This window comes from Sapajus apella, unplaced genomic scaffold (genome assembly GCF_009761245.1).
Source record: "Sapajus apella isolate SASKATOON/1434 unplaced genomic scaffold, GSC_monkey_1.0 scaffold10, whole genome shotgun sequence".
Lineage (NCBI taxonomy): Eukaryota > Metazoa > Chordata > Mammalia > Primates > Cebidae > Sapajus > Sapajus apella.
In genome coordinates, this window is record NW_022436950.1 from 42,435,569 (window position 1) to 42,458,055 (window position 22,487).

A 22,487-nucleotide genomic window follows, 5' to 3' on the forward strand; every position below is an offset into this window, starting at 1 on the left:
TTTCCGAATTACAGTTTTATCAACTGTAGCATGATCATCAAAAGTTACAAAAGCAAATCCTCTCTTTTTTCCATTCTGCTAGTCTTCCATAGCTTCTGTGATTGCAATCTTGCCATACTTTTTTAAGTCATCTCTCAAATTCTGTTCCTCTATATCTTCTTGAATAACCACCAACAAAATTTCCTTCACTGTTAGATGGGTAGCAGGCTTTGCAGAATCCTCCCTAGAAACAGCTCTCTGGTTCCACTGCATGCTCCTCAACCCTATGTGGTTGAGCATCCACCTCTTCAATACAAGAGTAAGTCATAAAACCAAAGCCCCTGGAACGCCTTGTTTGGGGGTCTTTCATTACCACACAACCTGTGAGTGTGTCCCATTTCTCAAAATGTTCTCTTAAACTATCATCTTTGGTTTCAGAGTGAGGCCTCAATAAACAGTTTTCTCAACTGCTCTTGACCATACCCCCATGCCCATTTTCACCTTGTATAACCTTAGCTCCCTTCTCTTATTTTCAGTGTGCTTTGCCTGTGTGTGAAGAGGTGGGGAGGGTGGGTAATACATTTTTTAACTTATAGACTGATTAAAAATTATCTTTCAGACTTTCAGTTTTGGTTTTTGGTGGTATAAAGCCTTCTTTTTTGAGACAGAGTCTCGTCCTGTCACTCAGGCTGGAGTGCAGTGGTGTGTTATCAGCTCACTGCAACCTCCATCTTAGGTTCAAGCAATTCTCCTGCCTCAGCCTCCAAGTAACTGGGATTACAGGCACCTGCCACCATGCCCATCTAATTTTTGTATTTTTAGTAGAGACGAGGTTTTACCATATTGGCAAGGCTGGTCTCAAATGCCTGACCTCAAGTAATCCACTTGCCTCAGCCTCCCAAAGTGCTGGGATTACAAGCGTGAGACCGGACAAGCCTCTTAATCTTAACATAGCATAGGACCTCATAAAAGGTCTAAACTTGGTGCTGCTACATGGAATATATTTCCATAATTGTTTCTATAATGTAATATTTTTCATTATAATCAAGGGAAGAAATAAAGGAGAAAAGAAGCACTAGCTATATGCAAGATAATATGCAAAGCCTATGCAGTTTCATCTTTACAGCAATGTTGGGAGGTAGCTTTGGTTGATCTCATCTTATAAATGAAGACACAAACTCTAAGTGAAATTAAGAAACTCACCTGGCCGGGTGCGGTGGCTCATGCCTGTAGTCCCAGCACTTTGGGAGGCCAAGGAGGGTGGTAGGTCAGTTCAAGACCAACCTAGCCAAGAGGGTGAAACCCCATCTGTACTAAAAATACAAAAATTAGCCAGGCATGGTGGCACCTGTAATCCCAGCTACTCAGGAGGCTGAGGCAGAGAATTGCTTGAACCTAGGAGGCGGAGGCTGCAGTGAGCTGAGATTGCACCACTGCATTCTAGCCTGGGTGACAGAGTGAGACTTTATCTCAAAAAAACAAAAACAAACAAAAAAAAAACCAAAGAAAGAAAGAAAGAAAGAAATTCACCTAAGGTCACACAGTTAGAAATTAGTAAAGAGTTGGCCTATAACAGAATGTCTATATGCCTCTGTTGTATCTCAAAGTCCACAATGATTTTAGCAATTTTTTTCTCCAGGTTTGTGAACAGAAAAGACTCCAGGAAAAAAAAATTCTGATTATACCAATATGTTTGGACTGAACTGACAGATAAAAGAATACAGTAATTTATTCAGCTGTTAGTTTATATTAGACGATCAGTAGATACAAATCTAAGAATACATTAATACATTTAGTGCCTTTGGAGCAAATTATGTGACAAAAGAGAAAGAACACAAAGAAACTCATATGGAACTGTGAGGTTTGTGCATTATAGTGTTGCAGTCTAACTCTCTAGCTTGCCTGTGTTTTAATAATTATCCCAAGTGTTTTTCTTATGTGCTCTTGGGAGTGGTCTCTATTTGTGGCCCAGGAAGCCCAGCCCCTCTTGTGGATTGTGGCAGGATTTGAGGTGAGCGAGCAAGCATGGAAGCTGTTGGTTTCTTCTTTGCAGGCCTACAATGGCCATCATCAAGCATTGGAAGTCCTTCTGCAGTCGCTGGTGGACCTGGACATCAGGGATGAGAAAGGCCGCACTGCTCTGGATCTGGCTGCCTTTAAAGGACACACAGAATGTGTGGAAGCACTTATCAATCAGGGCGCATCCATCTTTGTGAAAGACAATGTAACCAAAAGAACCCCACTTCATGCCTCAGGTGGGTCTTATCAAGGACCTGGTTACCCTAGTTTTGTGGCTTGTTGGTAAATTTTGATAGAAGGTAAGTAGCATCTTCTTTCATCCCAGGTTTTAAGATATCAATTTTCTTTCCACATCGGACATACTTCCCCACTTCCAAAATGCTTTTGACTTGCTGTCCTCTTGGAGATGATTGGTGTTCTCTGCTTCTGGTGCTCTGGCCTTAACTCAAAAGAGAGTTCAGAACCTTTGGCTAAAAGCTACCACAAAACATTCCAAACAAAGGACAAGGTGCAATGCAATCTTCAGAATAAGTTACATAGAACAAAACATATCAAAATCAAACAGCATTTTAAAGCATAAAACCAACAGTAGGACTATTTCTTATAAGGAATCATAAGGCAGCAATCTAATCGGCACATCGTTCTGCCAGCCCAAATGATGTTTCTTAGCTTTTTTTCACATGGATGTAAAAGTCAAGACACTTTAAAAGTACACATATCAAAAAGAAAATCATTTGCCTTTTCTGGGATTTTTCTCCCATGCCCATAAAAAACTGTGTCAAGACACTTCTAGATACATATACAGAAATAAAGGTAATATGGAAGAATCTAGCTCAGCTAAGGCATAGATACCTTTGGACTCAGGAAATCCAATGATATCAGCCATTGATTAGGGTAGTAGGTAACATTTTATAAAGAGAAATAACTGTCTTACATGGTGAAATGGGTGTATTGAGGAAGCAAATAAGTGAAGATAGTTTTTCAAAAGATTTTATGATTCTTGTTACTTGGGAAAATTTTCTCAGAATGTTAGACCTTGTAGAACTATTTCCATCTACATCCCTGAATTTCCAAGCCACTGAAGAAAAACAATACAGAGATTGAAAAAACCTGATTGTTGTCTACTTCCCTGGAAACGATTACTGCTGGAAAAAGAAGTTAGCCATTAGGTTAGTAATGGTTGGCATGGTTGGATTATAAATTCTTATTTCTCATCCCATTTAGTCTTTTTCTCCCCAGCCATTCTTGGTATTATTATAAAATTCAGATTTTGTCCTCCTTTTTTAAAGACTAGTTGCCTATTATTAAAAGAAGCATCCGATTTTCATTATTATATAATTCCTCACAAGTACAAAGGGCCTACTTCCATTGTGAAAAATTGCCCTTATAAACAGGTAAGCAGTGAAGAACAATTATTGTCACTCATTTGCTGGTGTGATATGGGTTGTGGTCCAATGAAGCCCCCTAGTGGTCAAGAAGACTCACTCAACTTGGATTTTCCTCCTGTCATTCATTAAAAAGAGACTGTCACTGGACGGTTCACAAAATGTCTACTGTGCAGAAGCTTTAGCCTGTGCTTTGAGGATCTGCTTACCCAAAACCTTTTTCAACTCTCTTGAGAGTTGATATTTTGAGTTTCAAATCCTCGAGGAGCAAAAGCAAGGATGAGTATTAGAGGTTTTGGCACAGTAGTTGCAGTGACAGTTGTAGTCTGAGTTGTGTGAAAAATGGTTGTCACTCACAGCCAGGGAGAGGCTGAGCTAGTCTGAGACAAAGCTGGATTTGACAGCAGAGCTAAAGATATTAGCATCTTTTTGCTAGAAGGCAATTTGGAAAAAAAAATGTAGTGTGTAGGAAGCCAATGAGAATTTAAGTTTGGCTACAAACTTCAGGGGAATGTAAATTTACTTGAGGGGCTGGTAAATTTACATTCCCAGCACTTTGGAAGGCCGAGGTGGGTGAATCACCTGAGGTCAGGATTTTGAGACCAGCCTGGCCAACAAGGTGAAACCCCATCTCTAATAAAAATACAAAAATTAGCTGGGCATGGTAGCGCACATCTGCAGTCCCAGCTACTTGGGAGGCTGGGGCAGGAGAATCGCTTGCACCCAGGAGGCGGTGGTTGTAGTGAGCCGAGATTACGCCACTGCACTTCAGCTTGGGTAGCAGAGCGAGGCTCTGTCTTAAAAAAAAAAAAAAAAAAAAAAAAAAAAAAAAAAAAAAAAAAAAAAAACCTTATTTGAGGCCGATTACCTAAGTCCAGAAAGCTACTGTACAAAATAAACAAACAAAAAGCTCAATTCTGGAAACTGTTTTGCTGAAAGTGAGTGATTTGAAGTTAGATAATTTTTATCTTCTTATGTTTAGCCAAAAATCAAATGTCACTTGAACTATTATGATTATGACTATTTGTAGTATTAAATTGCTACAGAAAGAGGAACCAGTCAAAATATGCTGTTTTTCCATCTTCATGAACCTGCCGTCCGTAGTATTTAGCTGTCAGTCCTTTGCTAGTCATTTCCTTTTAGCCATACATTAAACTTCTTGCCTATTTCACCAATGGTAGCAGATTTAGTGTAATTGTAAGAACAAAAAACATAGCAGCAGCAGCAACCACAGTAACCACGTATTACCTGTACTCCAATCCGCAGAATGTCCTCCCGAGATACATAAATGGACTGTTGCTGAGAATAAGCTGAATGCAATGGTCTACAAAATGTGTGCATTATTCCTGTAGTTCATTTGAGTGCTCTTGATGAATGCAGGCTAATTCTAATATGTACGTATTGTTCCTGAAAAAAATGTGTCATTGTTAAATTAGCATTCTCTCATGGCTGGCGAGCGAATAAAAGGTCTGCAAAATGCAGCTCTTAGGAGAGCCTTTATCAACCTCACATAGCGGCATCTATTCCCTTGTCTCTCCACATCCGTAATGCGGCAAATGCAATGCACTTCGCGGCCTTCTCATTGTTGGAGAGACGAGAGGTCACGTTTGGAATTTTAACCACAGTTGCTCTCATCTTACTCCCTAAGTGGGAAGCCATGCCTGTTGTAAGGCTTTGGTTTCCATTCAACAGCCTGGCGGAAAGCAGCTTACCCCGGGGTTATCGTCACAGGTTTGCTTCCCAGCCCCTGTGGGACCACAGCTTTCTAAAGCAGCGCACAGGAGCTCCCTGTGCTCCCGCCCCAGCCGGCCCTACCCCGTGTGGGTGCCACATTTCCTGCCCACATGGGCCCCCACTCAGTCCGCTGGGCGAGGAGGGGCAGGGGAGACCCGGCCTGCCTAGGAAAGGGCTCCCAGGGAGCCCAGTCACACCTGGCCCAGGCACGAGGACCCCTGAGAAGGCAGAGAAAGCGCGGGCTGTGGTTTGGGGACCGCGGGGCAGAGGGACCATCACTCAGCAGTGAGCGGATGGAGCCTGCACACGCTACCAGCGTGAGGTTTTGTTTTCTGCCAGGACTCATCAGTCAGAGCTGCTGCAGTAATATCTACTTCAGAATGTAAAACGACCTGGGAGAAGAGGCAGCCCCAGCTCCCTACTCACTTCCCTTCTGCCCTTTCCCATCTCTCCTCCACTTCTCACCTTCCTTCCTCCCCTCCCTCCTCCTCCATCCTGCTGCGGCTCCCCTCATCTCCTTCCACTCTCTTCACTTCCTTCTTCCTTCTTTTTAGAAGGGCTGGAGGCAGGGTGAACATGGGATGATTATATAGAATTGGGTGACTCAGAGGAACAAAAAGGGGAGCTGACTAGTGGGGAGAGATTATTAGTCCCATAACCGGAGATAAGAAAGGACCTCAAGTGTAAAAAAGCCCTCAACACAGGAACTAGAAAAGGAGGTGGGGATCAAAGCGCCCTTCTAGGGGGAATCCAGCGGCAACAATAGAAAACCACTGATTTGAAGTCCAAACAAATGTGGGCGCGGTAGCTCATGCCTGTAATCCCAGCACTTTGGGAGGCCAAGGAGGACGAATCGATTGGGCCCAGTAGTTCAAGACCATCCTAGGCAATACGGTGAAACCCCATCTCTACTGAAAATACAAAAATTAGCAGATGTGGTGGCGCATGCCTGTAATCCCAGCTACCCAGAAGGCTGAGGCAGAAGAATCGCTTGAACTCGGGAGGCAGAGGTTGCAGTGAGCCGAGATCATGCCATTTCACTCCAGCCAGCCTGAGCGACAGAGCATGATACCATCTCAGAATAAGTCACTTGGTGGCTCATGCCTGTAAGACCAGCGCTTTGGGAGGCTGAGGCAGGCAGATCACCTGAGGCTAGGAGTTTGAGACCAGTTTGGCAAACATGGTGAAACCCTGTCTCTACTAAAAATGCAAAAATTAACTGGACATGGTGGTGCATGCCTGTAATCCTAGCTACTCTGCAGGCCAAGGCAGGAGAATCGCTTGATCCCAGGAGATGGAGGTTGCAGTGAGATGACATCACACCACTGCACTCCAGCCTGGGTGACAGAGGGAGACTCCATCTCAATAAATAAATAAATAAAATCACTTGGTAGAGATATGTGTAGTGTTGTTCCATTAAAAGAATGTCCACTATTTTCTTTTTCAGTAATTAATGGTCACACACTGTGTTTACGGCTGTTACTAGAAATTGCAGACAACCCGGAGGTGGTGGATGTGAAAGATGCCAAAGGACAGTAAGTGCACTCACACGTGGCCTGGGGCTGACATTTCAATCACAACAGCTACTGGGTTGGTTTGTTAGATTGTTACAAGGGCTGACTGCGGAACTGGGAAGTTGGGGGAATGTATTTGGGCGAGTGCCCTGGACTAATGAGGAGGCTTTATATTACAGTGCATATATCCAAGAAAAGCATGAAGGGGTGGGTGTGTGCATGTCTTGATGAAAAGGATCACCTTTTTAAGGGCTGTGGCCATGTTTCCTGGCTCTTATTTATGTTCCCTCTTTCCACCCATTTTTATTCTCTTCTGAAACTACTACACCATTGCCATTTTCTAATTAATAAGTAAGACAGACCTCATGAGGTTATCTCTATTATTAAAATTCTTCAGATGTCTTTTCTTCCTCAAGTTTGTTTTTTCGAAGTAATTTCCTTCTGTTGGCTTATTCCCTGCCTAATCTTCTCTTATAAATAGGAAATGCAGAGCAAAAAGTCAGCAGTGACTAGCCCCACGCATGTGAATTAGTGTCATAGTCAGAATCTCACCTTCCTCTCACATCACAACACTCTGTTCTTTCCCTAAGACTTGTCAGACTTTTCTTTAGGGAAAGAAGCTTTGTTTAAATGAAATCTTTAGCAGAAGTCCAACACAGAATGCTACAAGGTAGAGCTGCTCTGATGGAAGCAAGAGAGGCTTCTACATACACATACTCTCTGCCCTTGATATCTAGTGAATGCTACATAGGTCTGAAAATGGTGAGATTAACATGAATATATTGAAAAGGAAGCTTCCCTTGCCTCATCCCTAGGGATCATTCCACCAACAACATTCCATGTGGCCATCAGAGCAGAGGTGGATAGCTTGTTCTGCATGGCATATAGCAAATTGGGGATACTCAGAAAATATTAAGGAATTGTCAAGATGAGAGAGGAAGAGAATGAGAGAGAAAAAGAGAATGTCCTCCCACTGGTACTGATGAATATTTTTTTAATCTCCTTTTTTAAAAGCCTACTTTATCTCTCTGCCTAGAACACCACTGATGCTTGCGGTCACATATGGACATATTGATGCTGTTTCGTTGTTACTTGAAAAGGATGCCAACATAGACACTGTTGACATCCTAGGATGCACAGCTTTACACAGAGGGGTATGTACATCTTTCTCAGCTTTAATCAAGCAATTTTTAAATGAGCTTGTTTTCTTTCTTTTCATTCTGTGAATTTTTAGCAAAAAAGTTGTTTCCTAATATAACCAATTAACCTTATTCAGTCAAAAAGAAATTATAAAATCCTTATAAAATCCTTCCAAAATAGTGGAAGATTTTGCTCTTAAGATTTTATGTTAGATTGTGATAATAGATGCATGATCTCCTACTGTTGGTGAAATTGGTTCTGCTTTCTGACTACAAAATACATGTATATTATAGAAAATTTGCAAAATATTTTTTTAAAGCCCAGAGAAGAAAATCACAATCACCAGTAATCATACCTCCTGGAGATAACCACTTTCTGGTGTATATTATCTCCAATCTTTTTTCTATATGTAGATTCATTTTAAATTTTAAAAAGAGAGAATATTGAAGATATTATTTGGAATCTGCTTTTTTTCTCTTAGTCTATCAAGGACCTTTTTTCATGTCACTTTCTTCTGCATTATGATTTTTAATGTCTCATTGTGTTCAGGTGCCATAGTTTATTCCAATGATTACCTGGTTTTAAGTAGTTATGCTATTTCTAATTGTTTGTCATTACAAATAATGCCAAAGTATGTCTCCTGTGCACAATTATTTGCACACATTTGCTGAAGTGTTTTTTGTTTTGTTTTATTTTTGTTTTTGTTTTGGTCTCACTCTTATCACCCAGGCCGGAGTACAGTGGCACGATCTCAGCTCACTGCAACCTTGACCTCCCGGGCTCAAGCAATCCTCCTACCTCAGCCTCACCCCAGTAACTGGGACCACAGGTGCATGCCAGCATGCCCAGCTAATGTTTGTATTTTCTGTAGAGATGAGGTTTTACCATGTTGCCAGGTGGTTCTCGAACTGCTGGGCTCAAGTGATCCTCCTGCCTCCGCCTCCCAAAGTGCTGGGATTGAGGCTTGAGCCACTTGCATCCTCTGGACTCTTTTTTAAAGCATGCCAAATAAACTAAGTGAATACAACAGAAATCATAAAATTGCTATTTTGGGCTGGTACCAAGCACAGTGGTAAATGAAGACAAGAAAAACTCTATGTGATCATTGTCACAATCATAGTTTTTATTTCTTGGGTGCTTCCTGTGGGCTGTACAACAGGCTGAGAGCCTTTGCATCTATTATCTCAGTCCTCACAACACCCTGGGAGGTGTTATTACTATTGTTATATACAGGTGAATAGAGCGAGGCACGGAGAGGCAAACCGACCTGTCACAGGGGAGCCAAGATTTCACTTACACCTTCCTGATTCTAAAACTGATGTTTACCGCTATATCTTTATATCTTTCATGGTTGTTGGGAGAGGCAAGAAATGTTTGGAAAATGCTGATGTTCACAGATCTTTCTGTTACAAATTTTGCTGAGGTTGTCCTGTCTTCTGCCCTTGAAATAGGGCAGAGCCTGCCTGCCTTAAAGACCCAGGCATCTGTCCGCTTGCTCTAAGCCCAGCCTCACTGAGCCAATTGCTTTGCTTTCTGAGTCTTCTGAGGTTTGTTTTGTGTTTTAATTGCAATGTATCAGATTATGACAGGACACGAGGAATGTGTGCAAATGCTGCTGGAACAAGAAGTGTCAATTCTCTGTAAAGATTCCAGAGGGAGGACACCCTTGCACTATGCGGCTGCTCGTGGCCACGCCACGTGGCTGAGTGAGCTTCTCCAAATGGCTCTTTCTGAGGAGGACTGTTGTTTCAAAGATAACCAAGGCTACACGCCACTGCACTGGGCTTGTTACAATGGTAAGTTGCTTATCATTTGACTGATTCCATTAGACTTCCTACCCCATGACCACTGTGAGCTCAGGGGAGGTGAGAGCCTTGTATAACTCTGCAAATCACAGTTTCTAATCTTTCTGCACCCAAGATACCTTTTTTGCATATTTTGTTTGTTTGTTTTCAATAATTCTCACCCCTCCATAGCTGCTGCAATGCCTTAATTGACTAAAGTTCACTTTCCCCTTTTAGTTAATCATTAACACATAACTCGTAATCAGAACTGATAAGCTTAAAAGACCAGTTTTATTCAGAGTTTCTGATCTATGTAATATAACCAGGGATCCCACAAGGAATTAAAATAATAAGACTAAAACCAAATATATATGTATATATATATATGTGATTTAATAACCTGTCACAACTGATTACTAATAGATGCATGATTCATCTTTTGGTATTTCTTTTTTATGTTTCATATTCCCCAGTAAGTTTGTCATACTTACTATTTGGGAGATTTTAAAATTTGTATTTCACTTATTTTAATTTAAAAATTTATGCTAATTATACCAATTCCAAAGTACTAAAGTATCTGAGGTAAAATCTTTAACATTTCCAAACCTACTTTCTAATGTAATTCTGTGTGCATCTTTCATAATTTTTCCTTTGAGATATAAATAATTACAAATAAATGCATATCTGTTTTTTGAAACTGGATAACAACAACCATTCTATAACTGTTTTTGTTCGTGTTTAATTAAAATTATATTGCAGACATTCTTACAAATCAATATGTATCAATATGGATTGATCTTGTAATAGTTGTATATTACTTCATAGCAATATGTATACCAGCATTTATTATTTATTCAACCAGGTTTCTGTGGATTGACATTCAGACTGGTTTTTTTCCTATTGCGAACAATGTATCAATGTGTGTGTCCATATTATGGTACCATAAATTCTGTCAGATAAGTTTCCAGAAATAAAATTATTGAGTAAGGGAGTTTGTATATTTTTTAATTTTAATAAATCATACCATATTATTTTCCAAAAAGGATATTAAGATTTATTATTTTACCGAACATTTGTATAAAAGTTAGTGTTTTTCCACACGCTTCCCAACCTAGAATAACACCTTTTAAAATTTTTGTCAATTTGAAGGGCAAAAAAAGGGTATCTTGTTGTTTCCTTTTGCATTTCCCTATCTAATAGTACACGTGTTGCCTATTTGTGTTTCCTCTTCTGGAAATTACTTTTTCCATCCATTGCTCACTGTTTTCCTATTGAACTATTTATCTTTTCTTGTATGCTTGTAAGAGCACCTTATCTTAGTGATCTGAATGTGATATAATGAATGTTTAATGATATGAATGTCTTAGAAATATGAATATTTTCCTTGTTTATGATGTCTTTTTCCATGTAGACATTTTGAGCTTTTATATACTTGAATCTATCAGATTTTTTATGGTTTCCAAGCTTCCAGTCTTTCTTCAAAAGGTCTCCTACCCCTAAGATTATATGGATATTTTCCCATATATTTTTTACTTTGCTTCCATAATTTTATTTTTACATTTCAATTAGTCAATTAAAATTTTAATTTAGAAACTATTAATAGTTCCACGAAAGGTGTTTTTGTGTGTGTTCTAATTATATCAATTTAAGACCTCTCACTGTGTTTTCATTACAGTCCTCTTTTTTTCATTCATTCTGCCCCAGTAAAAGCTGAATTTTCTGTTTCTTCAATTTAGTTTTGTTCCCTTCCTGCCATTAGAGGATTGTGTTTTTTGTTTGTTTGTTTGTTTGTTTACCTCCTAATGGTGACCCCCATCTGGGTCAAGCTGTGGAGTTCTCTGGCACTGGAGAACCTACAAGAGGCAAAGGATGCAGTGGGAGTGCTGATTACCATGGCAGGTGGCAACCCTGACACAGACACCTCTCCCCAGGTTCAGGGGGAGAGGTGTCTGTGTTCTTAGGCCTTTCCAGGTACAGGCAGGGGATGGGGAGCAGTCCTCTCCTAAGTAGTTCACCCTTCAGTGCAGGCTTTGTCCAGGTCTGAGTTTCAAGCTCCCATTTTCCCAGATTCCTTTTCACTGGGCACTTTGAAATATCGAAAGAAGCTCAGTTATCTCCAGTCCTACCTGAACAAACTTCTAAATTGGGGTTCCTATAGTCCCCATTTAAGGAATGCTATGTGTGGATGCTACCCTAAGCTAGATGCTTTGGAAGAGTTGTTGTGTCAGTGACTATTTGAATGAGGGTTCCATGTAGTTAGTTGGAAGGCTAAATAGTACAACTTGCCTGAAGCTGCCAGCTTTGTTTGGGGGGTGGGGGTTGTGGGATGGAGTCTTACTCTGTCACCTAGGCTGGTGGTGCAATTTCAGCTAACCACAACCTCTGCCTCCTGGGTTCAAGCAATTCTTCTGCCTCAGCCTCCCGAATAGCTGGGACTACAGGCATGCACCACCATGCCTGTCTAATTTTGGGAGTTTTTCTTTTTGTATGTGTATTTTTAGTAGAGATGGGGTTTTGCTATGTTGGCCAGGCTGGTCTTGAATTCCTGACCTCAAGTGATCTGCCTGCCTCGACCTCCCAAAGTGCTGGGATTACAGGCGTGAGCCACCATGCCTGGCCTCTGCCAGCTTTTTATATTTATTACTTCATATACTTTTTAATCTGTCTAAAACCAATATTGCCTTTCTCTTTTTAGATACAAGAAAGGTTTGATTTGTATTTTAATACTTCAAATTGTCCAATCTTCATCATTCTGAGGTAGATCATAAGGGAACTTTCACTAATTTAGCACTGAGTTCAACCAAGAAGAATTTCAGGACAATCTGTATTCCAAAGCCAAGTGGCAATGTCTTCTGACCTTATAACTGAGAACCACAGAGAGGGTTTTGTTTTGTTTTGTTTTGTTTTGTTTTTTACCAGGTCTGTAATGAAGGAATGCTTAGTCAGGCTGGGGAACCATCACCATTCTTCCTGGGAGACAATACCAGATGTCAAGATCTGTCTTGTTTGTATAGAACTTCGCAAACCACACTGAGGCCCTTTATTGAATAAAGTTCCCACCATCCTATGACATAGATAGGGCAGATATTCCTAGTCCAATTTTGTACATATGAGAAACTAAGGCTCAGAGATCTCAACTAAATTGACTCAGATCACATAACAAATAAGCTGACAGCTAGGACCTTACTTAACTCAAATTCAGTTGATTTGAAAACCACCTGCCATTTTGTTGAAAACAATCTCTCATGTTCATACATCTACTTATTTGAATAGTGCTGACTAAGTGGCCATGATATGCCAAGAACTATTCTTGGGGCCAATTAAAACACATGTAGTATTTTACAGTCAAAACCTTTTCACATGCCTTATCTCAAATACTGTTTTCTACTAATGACAGTTTCGCCTCTCCACTGGAACGTATAACTGTAATTGGAAGTATTTGTATGAGTGAAAGGTACATTTCCTCTTATAAATGTGGAAAAATTGAAGCATGCCTGTGTGAAGCATCTATCTTTCAAGAGCTCAGCATAACACAGAATATATTCTGCTTGCAAATGAGTTGTATTCTCCATTTCTCTCCACCAGACCATATGGCCTTCATTGTTTTATTTGTTCATTAAGTCTCAGAACACCTGTGAACATAGTTAATAACAGTTTGGCATTTGTTAATTTTATCCCATAGAGAATGAATGTTCAGCCAATTCAGGAAAATTCATAAGCCAAAACTCAATACTTAATGAAAAAGCAGATTGGGTTGAACAAAATTTCTTTCTTGAAAACTCCCTAAATGATTTTTATTTCTTTCAGGTAATGAAAACTGTATAGAGGTACTTTTGGAGCAAAAATGTTTTCGCAAATTTATCGGTAATCCCTTTACTCCACTGCACTGTGCAATGTAAGTAGAATGCTGAGAATTGATGGTATTGCTTTTATTATTTTAACTACACATAGAAAAGTTGCTTTTTAGGGGAAAAAAAGCTTTTAGATTACAGATAAGACTGAAATATTCCATTTTGCTGCTAAAGACAAGTAGATCTGGTAGCAAACATTAATGATTTTCCCAGAGCCATTTGTGGAGTGCCACAGTTCCAAAGGGACACACCTGCCACCCTAGGGAAATCTCATAAAGGGGTAGAGTGAGTGGTGCATTACACATGTGGAGAACTCTTCAGGTATAACTCACATTTGTCTGCCAAATTCTAAAAATAAGTCAGAGCTGACAATAGTATGCCTACAGATGGTGAGAAAGACATTTCACACTAGGACAACTTTTCATGTACTGAAATTCTTCATTTTTCATATGTTGTAAGTTTTTTTTCTGATAAATTTAATTTTTGCCCCAGTCTCAATGGTGAGCAATTGTTCAGTAGATACAGTGACTTTAAGTCAGACTTCCATAGTCAGCCTGGGAGTCTTATGTTCAACAGGGCTTCCATGATTAGCCTGGGGGCCCAAGACCTGAGGATGCTTTGTCTTTACATTGTCTCTGGCCTTTATATGAAGCTGGGCCATTTGATTGGAGAGATATTGGAGGCATAAAATATATCAATAAAGAAAGAGTAAGTGAAAAAGAGTCAGAAAAAATTTAAATCTAAAGGAAGCATGTTTATTCCACTTTGGTATCTCCAAAACACCTAACATGGTACCTTGTATAAGTGCAATAAACTTCTACTGGATATAGAGGTTCTAAAGTAATGCTAGGGGTTACCATTGGTTTCAATACCATAAGTGTATGCCATTGAAACATATACCACAAATATTAACGTTCGATTTTTTAAAAATGCTTGAGAGTATCAAATATACAGTACATAGGAAGATGGGTTAGGAGGGGATACAATGTAAAAGAGTGAGATTGTTACATTAAAACCCATTTTTATTTTAGAATAAATGACCATGGGAATTGTGCATCATTGCTGCTTGGGGCCATAGATTCCAGTATCGTTAGTTGTAGAGATGACAAAGGCAGGTAAGTAACCCTAAAACGGCATGACTTTTATCTTGATGAATCTTAGTCTCTGCTTTGCAGTTGCAGAGTAGCCAAGCATCTACGTTTTTAATTGAACAAATAATGGATAAGCATGGTTTTTCATATTTCAGAAGGGATATAATTAAAATAAATTTGCTTTTAGCCCAGAATCACCAGCCTCTTCCACAGAAAAAGCTACTATATACTGTTATTTACAAATTTTATGTTGTCCTAAATATTTTCTGTGCATACTTATAAACATATATACATACATATGTGTATATGTGTGGATTCTTTTTGCACATGGTAGCATTCTATAACAATGCTCTACTTTTAGTATATCTTGGAGAACCTTCCATACCAAAATATATAGATTTATCATATTCTTTTTAAAGCTGCGTATTATTTCATTGAATGGATATGCTGTAATTTGCTCATCCTACCCTCTATTGAAGAATATTTAGGTCATTTCCAATATTTTGCTGTTTCAAAGTGTGGTAGAGTGAACATTCTCATATATGTGTCTGTACACATGACCAAGTGTATCTGAGAGATAAAGACCTAGAATTGGATTCCTTGGTTAAAGGGTTAATAGTTTTTAATTTTGATAAATAATGCCAAATTATCCTCTAAAAGAAATTAAGCATCCACAATGGATGATATGATGGGCTTTTAAATTTTTATTTTTAAAAAACCTATAGATTTAAGGATTAATTTTGAAAGTATCTGTCTCAAAAATAAAAGTAGACTCACTGGAATTTAAAGAGTCAGTAAAGACACTGATTTCATTATCAGGGCCAACACATACACCCCCTGAAATCTGGGGGATTCCAGTAACATAGGTGACTTTGGCGTCTGCTATGGATGACCTTTAGGGGAAGGGGGCCTGATCCCTATGTCTATAAACTGAGAAGTTTTAAATCCTTAAGACAACACCATGTACATGTTTCTTGGGCAGTTACTAACGAGAATGAAGTTTAAAGGAAACTGAAGTGATACTTGTTTTAAATCTTTAGGACACCCCTTCACGCAGCAGCATTTGCTGATCATGTGGAGTGCTTGCAGCTTCTTCTGAGACACAATGCTCAAGTGAACACAGTAGATAATTCAGGGAAAACAGCACTGATGATGGCTGCTGAGAATGGGCAGGCAGGCGCTGTGGGTATGTGCTTGTTGTATGGACTTTACATTTATGCTCATCCAAAAACCAAAATAATGTAAAATCAAGAAATCAGCTGTTCTCATAGTATATACATGTGGAAAAGGGCCATTAGCAGTTTTACTTGGGTTACCTGTTTCTACCTGTTTGAGCATCTTCTGCTCCCTGTTTTTTGATTATTGGTGGACCTTGTCACAGAGCCCACCCATCTGCAGTGAAATTCTTAACATTTAGAAACCAAGTTTAAGAACAGAATCATTTTAAATGGAAATAATGAACTCTTAAAGCAGTTAAAATTAGTGCCTATTAACCTTGAATTTGGATAGCACAGATACGACAATAAATTACTCCCTTTTTTCTTTAAAAATATTAAATATGATTATGTGAGCTGTACTAATTTAAATATGTTATTATGTTTGTAGTAACTTCTTCAAAATGCATGTGATTAGCATCTCATCTAAGTAACCCTCTTTTGGGCTTTTTCTACAGATATTTTGGTGAACAGTGCCCAGGCTGATCTGACTGTAAAGGACAAGGACTTGAATACACCCTTACATTTGGCTTGTAGTAAAGTATGTAAATGAATTTAAAACATTACTACTTCATGCTGTAATAACGGTAATAATACCACTGAAATGCTATCTGAGAACTGGGTAGCATGGCTCTTAATTAAGATGTACATTTTTCCAGAGTCTTGTCAACTAAAAGTGGAATTGAAGGGTGGGAAGGAAAAGACAGACCCACTAGGTTGATGAAGATACGCTTCATCAACACGGATGATGCGGACATGCTTTTCAGGGAGCTTGCCACTTGCATTCTTGCTGTAGTCTGTCTGTCTTGATACTGCCACTGTATCTGTCTCCCTGGTTGTTGTATCACATTTTGGTACCATATAAAAGTTAGGACGTTAGTTAGATGGCTTGTAAAGTATAAGCAGTTTTACTTGTTTTCCTTTTGTTGCATTTGAAGACACTGTAGTAACAGCCAAAAAATACTTTACTATGAAGCAAATAAATAGATCTATGTGTATTTCTACCCTCCCCCCTTTTTTCCGGTGTGTAATTCAATGCAAAGAATGTGTTGGTTTTTTTTTTTCAAATAGAAATGTGTTCACATGTTGCTCAAGATTCCTTCTTCCATAAAAGATAAATTATATATATATATATATATATATATATATAATTTACATATATTTATTTTTAAAATTATATATATAATTTTATATATATAAATAGCTAATATATATATTTATATATATTTATAAATATATATAATTATATATATATTTATATATATATAATTTATCTTTTTATATCATATATATGATTTTATAAAACTTGGTTTTGTTGCTGAATAGTATATTATGAATGTCTTTTAGACATCATGTTTTATGGTATTTTAGAAGATATGTAGTATTTCAGCTTAGAAATGGGCCATCCTTCATTCAACCCATCTGCTATTATTAGACATATAACTCATTTTCAATTATATGTGAGTACAAGTTCAGTATCTCTTATCTGAATGCCTGGGACTAGAAAGTGTTTTGGATTTAGGAATTTTTTGGATTTTGGAATATTTGCATTATTCCTGTTGATTATTCCAAATCCAAAAATCTGAGTGTCATGTCAATATTCAAAAAGTTTTGGATTTTATAGCATTTTTGATTTCAGATTTTTGAATTTGGGATGCTCAATCTGTATAAATAATGCTTATTGAAGAGAAATCTTTTATAAACATCCTTACTCATTTCTTTAAGATAAATTCCTAAGTGTGGAATTATTGAGTCTAAGGATCTAAAGATATATATTTTTTTCTGAGATGGAGTCTTAATCTGTTGTCAAGGCTGGAGTGCAGTGGTGCAATCTCAGCCCACTGCAACCTCTGCCTCCTGGGTTTAAGCAATTCTCCTGCCTCAGCCCCCTGACTAGCTGGGACTACAGGTGTGTACCATCGTGCCTGGCAAATTTTTGAATTTTTTTAGTAGAGATGGGGTTTCACTATTCTGGCCAGGCTGGTCTCGAACTCCTGACCTTGTGATCCGCCTGCCTCAGCCTCCCAAAATGTTAGAATTACAGGTGTGAGCCACCACACCCAGCCTGATATAAATATTTTTAGACCAACTTGCCCTCTTATGAGGTCACAACAGTTTATACTCCAACAGCAGTGCCTCAGAATAAAACTTCCATGGATATTTCTAAAATTATATTTAAGGGTCTCCCATGTAAAGTATTATAGTATGAAGTCAGTTAGCACCCATGGCGGCGGTTGATTTCAATGTAGTTAAAATATTGTCGTGTTACCTATATGGTGCCAGAAGTCTCAGCCATTCCTTTCATTGCTTGCATTTTCTCACTTCATGCTCTGGGAAGCCCATGGGAACCACAAAAAGTACTCAGCTTTATGAAGTTTATTTCAAGGTATAGTATTTTGGTGAATATAAGTGCAATGCTTTTTAAACTTGATCATGCAAATGAATCACCTGGGAATTTTGTGAAAAAACAGATTCTGATTTATTAGGTCTGGGGCAGAGCTTGAGATTCAGCAGTTCTAACTCCCAGTAATACTAATGCAGGCCACATGTTGATTAGCGAAGGCTTAGGAAGCCGTGACCCCTTAAAAGGGTATCAGGCCTGAAAATGTGAAGGGGTCTCTGACTCATCAGTTGATTTTCAAAAATTATTAACCATCTAATTTTCATAAGGTACAGAGAGATATTTCTACTGGTTGAAGAAGAAAAGAATGTGTTTCCCTGAAATAGGGTTTCTTTACAATATAAGGCAATTAATGATGATGAGTGATACAGATAATAGATGTAATAGGAATTCCAAGGATAAATGGATCACTGAAATAGTAACTGATATCTTGAAATAGGAGTCAGTATGGGACTTTTGAGGTATGTTAAATGTTGAAAGATTCAAACAATATTCCTAATTCTACTCCCTACTTACCAGCTGACCTAGCTAAACTAGCATCTGCTTTAGCTCTCTGAGCATTAATTTTAAAATTTATCTTAGCAATATTAATATTTTGGATCAGACTTATGTTAACCAAGTTCTAATAGACCTTATTAGGACTCTTACAGTGTCTGGAGCCCATTTGCTATTAAGAAGAAAAAAATGACTCAGAAAATAACCCTACAGAATGTTGTAAGGCAGAGGAAATTCATTTTCAATTTAAATTACAATGAAGAAATTTTTCAGTAACTTTTCTGTGTCTCTGTCCCATATTTCTTATCATCCTTTTTCTTTATTAGGGTCATGAAAAATGTGCCTTGTTAATACTTGACAAGATACAAGATGAGAGCCTTATTAATGCAAAAAATAATGCACTGCAGACGTAAGTGTAACTACTAATGTTGGACTTGAACCCAGAGTCATAGTCATTTATTCTACAAATATAAAGAGGCTGCTATCTGCCAGACTAGCTCTGGGGAGCACAGTGGTGAAAGATGCAGACCTGGCTTCCCCTGCATGAAGGTGACAGTCACATACCTATGAGTGCTGACCAAGCTAGGCAATTTTGGTTAGAAGCTTTCTTTTGATATGTCTTCATAGAACTTTGTGAGGTCTGTGTTTCTCTTTGCTGATATTTCTGGGGCAATATTATAAATTTAGTGGGCTGTTAGAAAAATCTTATGGACTGACATATTTGGGGAAACTATTTATATTATGTGTTAGCATTATGTATTCTGACTGGAAAATGACAGTTTTACAAATCAGGTTCCCAGAATACATTTGAAGAGTTTCTAAGCTATTTGTCTTGATTATATTTTAATAGAATTCAGTGTAACCCTCGGCGTGAAAGATCTAAAAGCTGTTTCATTTTCCGCTTTAGGAAATTATTTATGCATTTGTTTTAAAGGCAAAGGAATTTTTTTCATTTAAGATTCTTAAGCTGGGCATAGTGGCTCATGCCTGTAATCTCAGCACTTTGGGAGGCCAAGGCAGATAGATTACTTAAGGCCAGGAATTCATGACCAGCCTGGCCAATATGTTGGAACCCCATCTCTACTAAAAATACAAAAAAAAAAAAAAATAGCTGGGCGTGGTGGTGGGCACCTGTAATCTCAGCTAATTGGGAGGCTAAGGCAGGAGAATCACTTGAACCTGGGAGGTGGAGGTTGCAGTGAGCTGAGATTGTGCCACTGCACTCCAGTCTGGGCAACAAGAGTGAGACTCTGTCTCAAAGAAGAAGATTGTTGGCTGGGTATAATAGCTCATGCCTGTAATCCCAGCACTTTGGGAGTCTGAGGCAGGCAGATCACTTGACCACAGGAGTTTGAGACCAGCCTGGCCAACATAATGAAACCCCTTCTCTACACAAAATTTAAAAAATTAGCCAGCCATGATGGTTTGCACCGGTACTCCCAGCTACTCAGGAGACTGAAGCCGGAGGATCACTTGAGCCCAGCAAGAGGTCAAGACTGCAGTGAGCTGTGATCGTGCCACTGTGCTCCAGCCTGGGTGACAGAGTGAGACCCTGTCCCCCCCACCCCCCGCCAAAAAAAAAGGATTCTTATGCAGTTTATAGCACAATATACTGAGTTTGACATAATTCTTTTTTTTTTCTTTTGAGACAGAGTCTTGCTCTCTCACCCAGGCTGCAGTGCAGTGGCACTATCTCGGCTCACTGCAATCTCTGTCTCCAGGGTTCAAGTGATGCTTCTGCCTCCGCCTCCCAAGTAGCTGGGATTACAGGCACCTGCCACCATGCCCAGCTAATTTCTGTATTTTTAGTAGAGTCAGGGTTTCACTGTGTTGGCCAGGTTGGTCTCAATCTCCTGACCTCAGGTGATCTGCCCTCCTCAGCCTCCCAAAGTGTTGGAATTACAGGCGTGAGCCACCATGCCCAGCCGACATAATTCTTTAAGGTATTATAAATTCAGTAAAGCATCTGTGTGCATTTAGTAGTAACAAGGAGGTTTGAGATTAAACACATATATGGGTGACATTAATACCAGTCATATTATTGAACTGTGTGAAACAGTGATTCAAATTCTGTTAGAAATCAAGCAGTAAAAAACCTGCAAAACACACCAAACTTGAGTTCTTCCTCTGTCTTCCTATTTACTGTCACTGAGATTGTTTGAGAGGCAGCAAGATCTGGGCCAAACATACAAGAACAGTTGGATCAGTAGAACCTGGAAAAGATCTAGTCAGCAATTTTTTTTTTTTAAAGTAAAAACATCCATAAACTAGTTGTGGATTCTTAAGTATTTCTTCCTTCTTGTGATATGGGCCAACGAAAATGCCACATTCTCACCCAAATATGTACCACAATTGATGCTCGGTCTTGTGTTTTTCAGACCCCTCCATGTTGCTGCGCGCAATGGCTTGAAGGTGGTAGTTGAGGAGTTGCTGGCAAAAGGGGCCTGTGTACTTGCTGTAGATGAAAATGGTAAGTCGAAAAAGTCAACAGCGACTGCAGCTACCTCCCATAAGCTAGTTGAAGCCAGAGGAAAATGAGAAACATAGGAGCTAGTTTAAAAGGCAGTTAAGAATTCTGTCCCCCTTGGAAGTCCCATGTGTGTGAGAAATGAAGCAAGGATAACTTGTCCCGTCTGTCTTTTTGTAAATCACATAGTCTACCTGTAGCCCACCACTGCTGTCCATTTTGCATGTAATGCCAGCAGCTGGTCTCTAACTCCTCAGCACTGTGGTTAAAATATTTTAGACACACTAAAAGGGTTTCAAGTTGGCATTCGAAATTTTCACTGCAAATGCTGAAGAGTTAGGGATTACACATGTCATTAGTGCATGCTCAAGGGCTCAAATAAAAACCTAGATCTTTGAGTGTATTTAAGTTCATTCTGAGATCAAGATTTTTTTTTTTTTTTTTTTTTTTTTTTTTTTTTTTTATACTTTAAGTACAGATCAGAACTCATATTCTCAGTATGGAAATTTGAGGAACGAGAGTAAAATTTCTTAATTAATGTCTAGGACCGAAGCTTCCCCTGATTTGTATAATGTTCCTTTTCTAATGAACTAAATCTTAACAGAAGCTTTCTACTCTGCTTCCTAAGAAATTTTGAAAGCAAATAGCCACTAGAATTGTACTAAACTGTCATTTTAAGCACAATGCCTATTAACCTTGGGGAGCAAAAAAGGAACTTCTGGATATTTATGTAATTTTTTAAATATGGCATTTAATTAAAGTATTATAATGTGTTAATGTAACTCAACTGCTTATTACAGGTATTGGAATTAGCAGCTCATGCCTATTTCTCAGAAGTAAGCAGCCATATTGACATCATTAGCTAACTCTTATTAGTTTTGATTTTGCAGCCCCATTTATCCTAGCATGTACCCTGCTCTGTCCCCCACCTGATTCATCTAGGAAGTGCAGAAAGTTCTCTTTTACTCCATCTCCTTGGTTTTCCACCTCACCTTCCCTCACCCTATTATCGTTACTGTAGACTTAGGGTTGGCATGCAGAGGCCCACAGGTTTTCTCCAAAATGGTCAAAGAGAATAGAATAAATTAGTTTTGCTTTTCCTTGGTACAAATCTGCTGCATTGAAGGTTTGTTCAGCTGATAGCAACCTTAGGAACAAGAGCCTTGGGTTGGTGCGGACCAGCATCCCAAAGGCCTGGGAACATTTGGGGCAATTTCGTACAGCAGTACAACCATAATTCCTTTAGTCATCCCTGACCTTTGTGAATGGAATGTTAAACTACCTGTCCATTCTCATTTGTTTGAGAAAAAGGAATGATATCCAAAAGGGCAGGATGGGGAGAGCAGGTAATGATAAACAAAACAACAAAATGTTGAGTTTTATTGAGCCATTCCTCTGAATGACTGAGCGAGT

At 38.9% G+C, this 22,487-nt stretch overlaps 1 protein-coding gene across 7 annotated transcripts in view; it reads left to right on the forward strand.

Moving 5' to 3' along the window:
• The window catches only part of ANKRD44 (ankyrin repeat domain 44), a 335,610-nt gene that overhangs the window by 307,578 nt on the left and 5,545 nt on the right, over window positions 1-22,487 (forward strand). For 6 of the 7 annotated variants that reach the window (XM_032277674.1, XM_032277673.1, XM_032277675.1 and 3 more), the window contains 10 exons: window positions 2,033-2,234; window positions 6,565-6,652; window positions 7,668-7,785; window positions 9,351-9,567; window positions 13,363-13,450; window positions 14,438-14,521; window positions 15,538-15,683; window positions 16,170-16,252; window positions 18,934-19,016; window positions 20,986-21,077. In XM_032277674.1, coding sequence (XP_032133565.1) covers window positions 2,033-2,234; window positions 6,565-6,652; window positions 7,668-7,785; window positions 9,351-9,567; window positions 13,363-13,450; window positions 14,438-14,521; window positions 15,538-15,683; window positions 16,170-16,252; window positions 18,934-19,016; window positions 20,986-21,077 — 1,201 coding nt within the window. Of the gene's footprint in view, window positions 1-2,032; window positions 2,235-6,564; window positions 6,653-7,667; window positions 7,786-9,350; window positions 9,568-13,362; window positions 13,451-14,437; window positions 14,522-15,537; window positions 15,684-16,169; window positions 16,253-18,933; window positions 19,021-20,985; window positions 21,078-22,487 lie in introns of those variants that run through there. The other variant, XM_032277679.1, reaches the window with a different exon arrangement.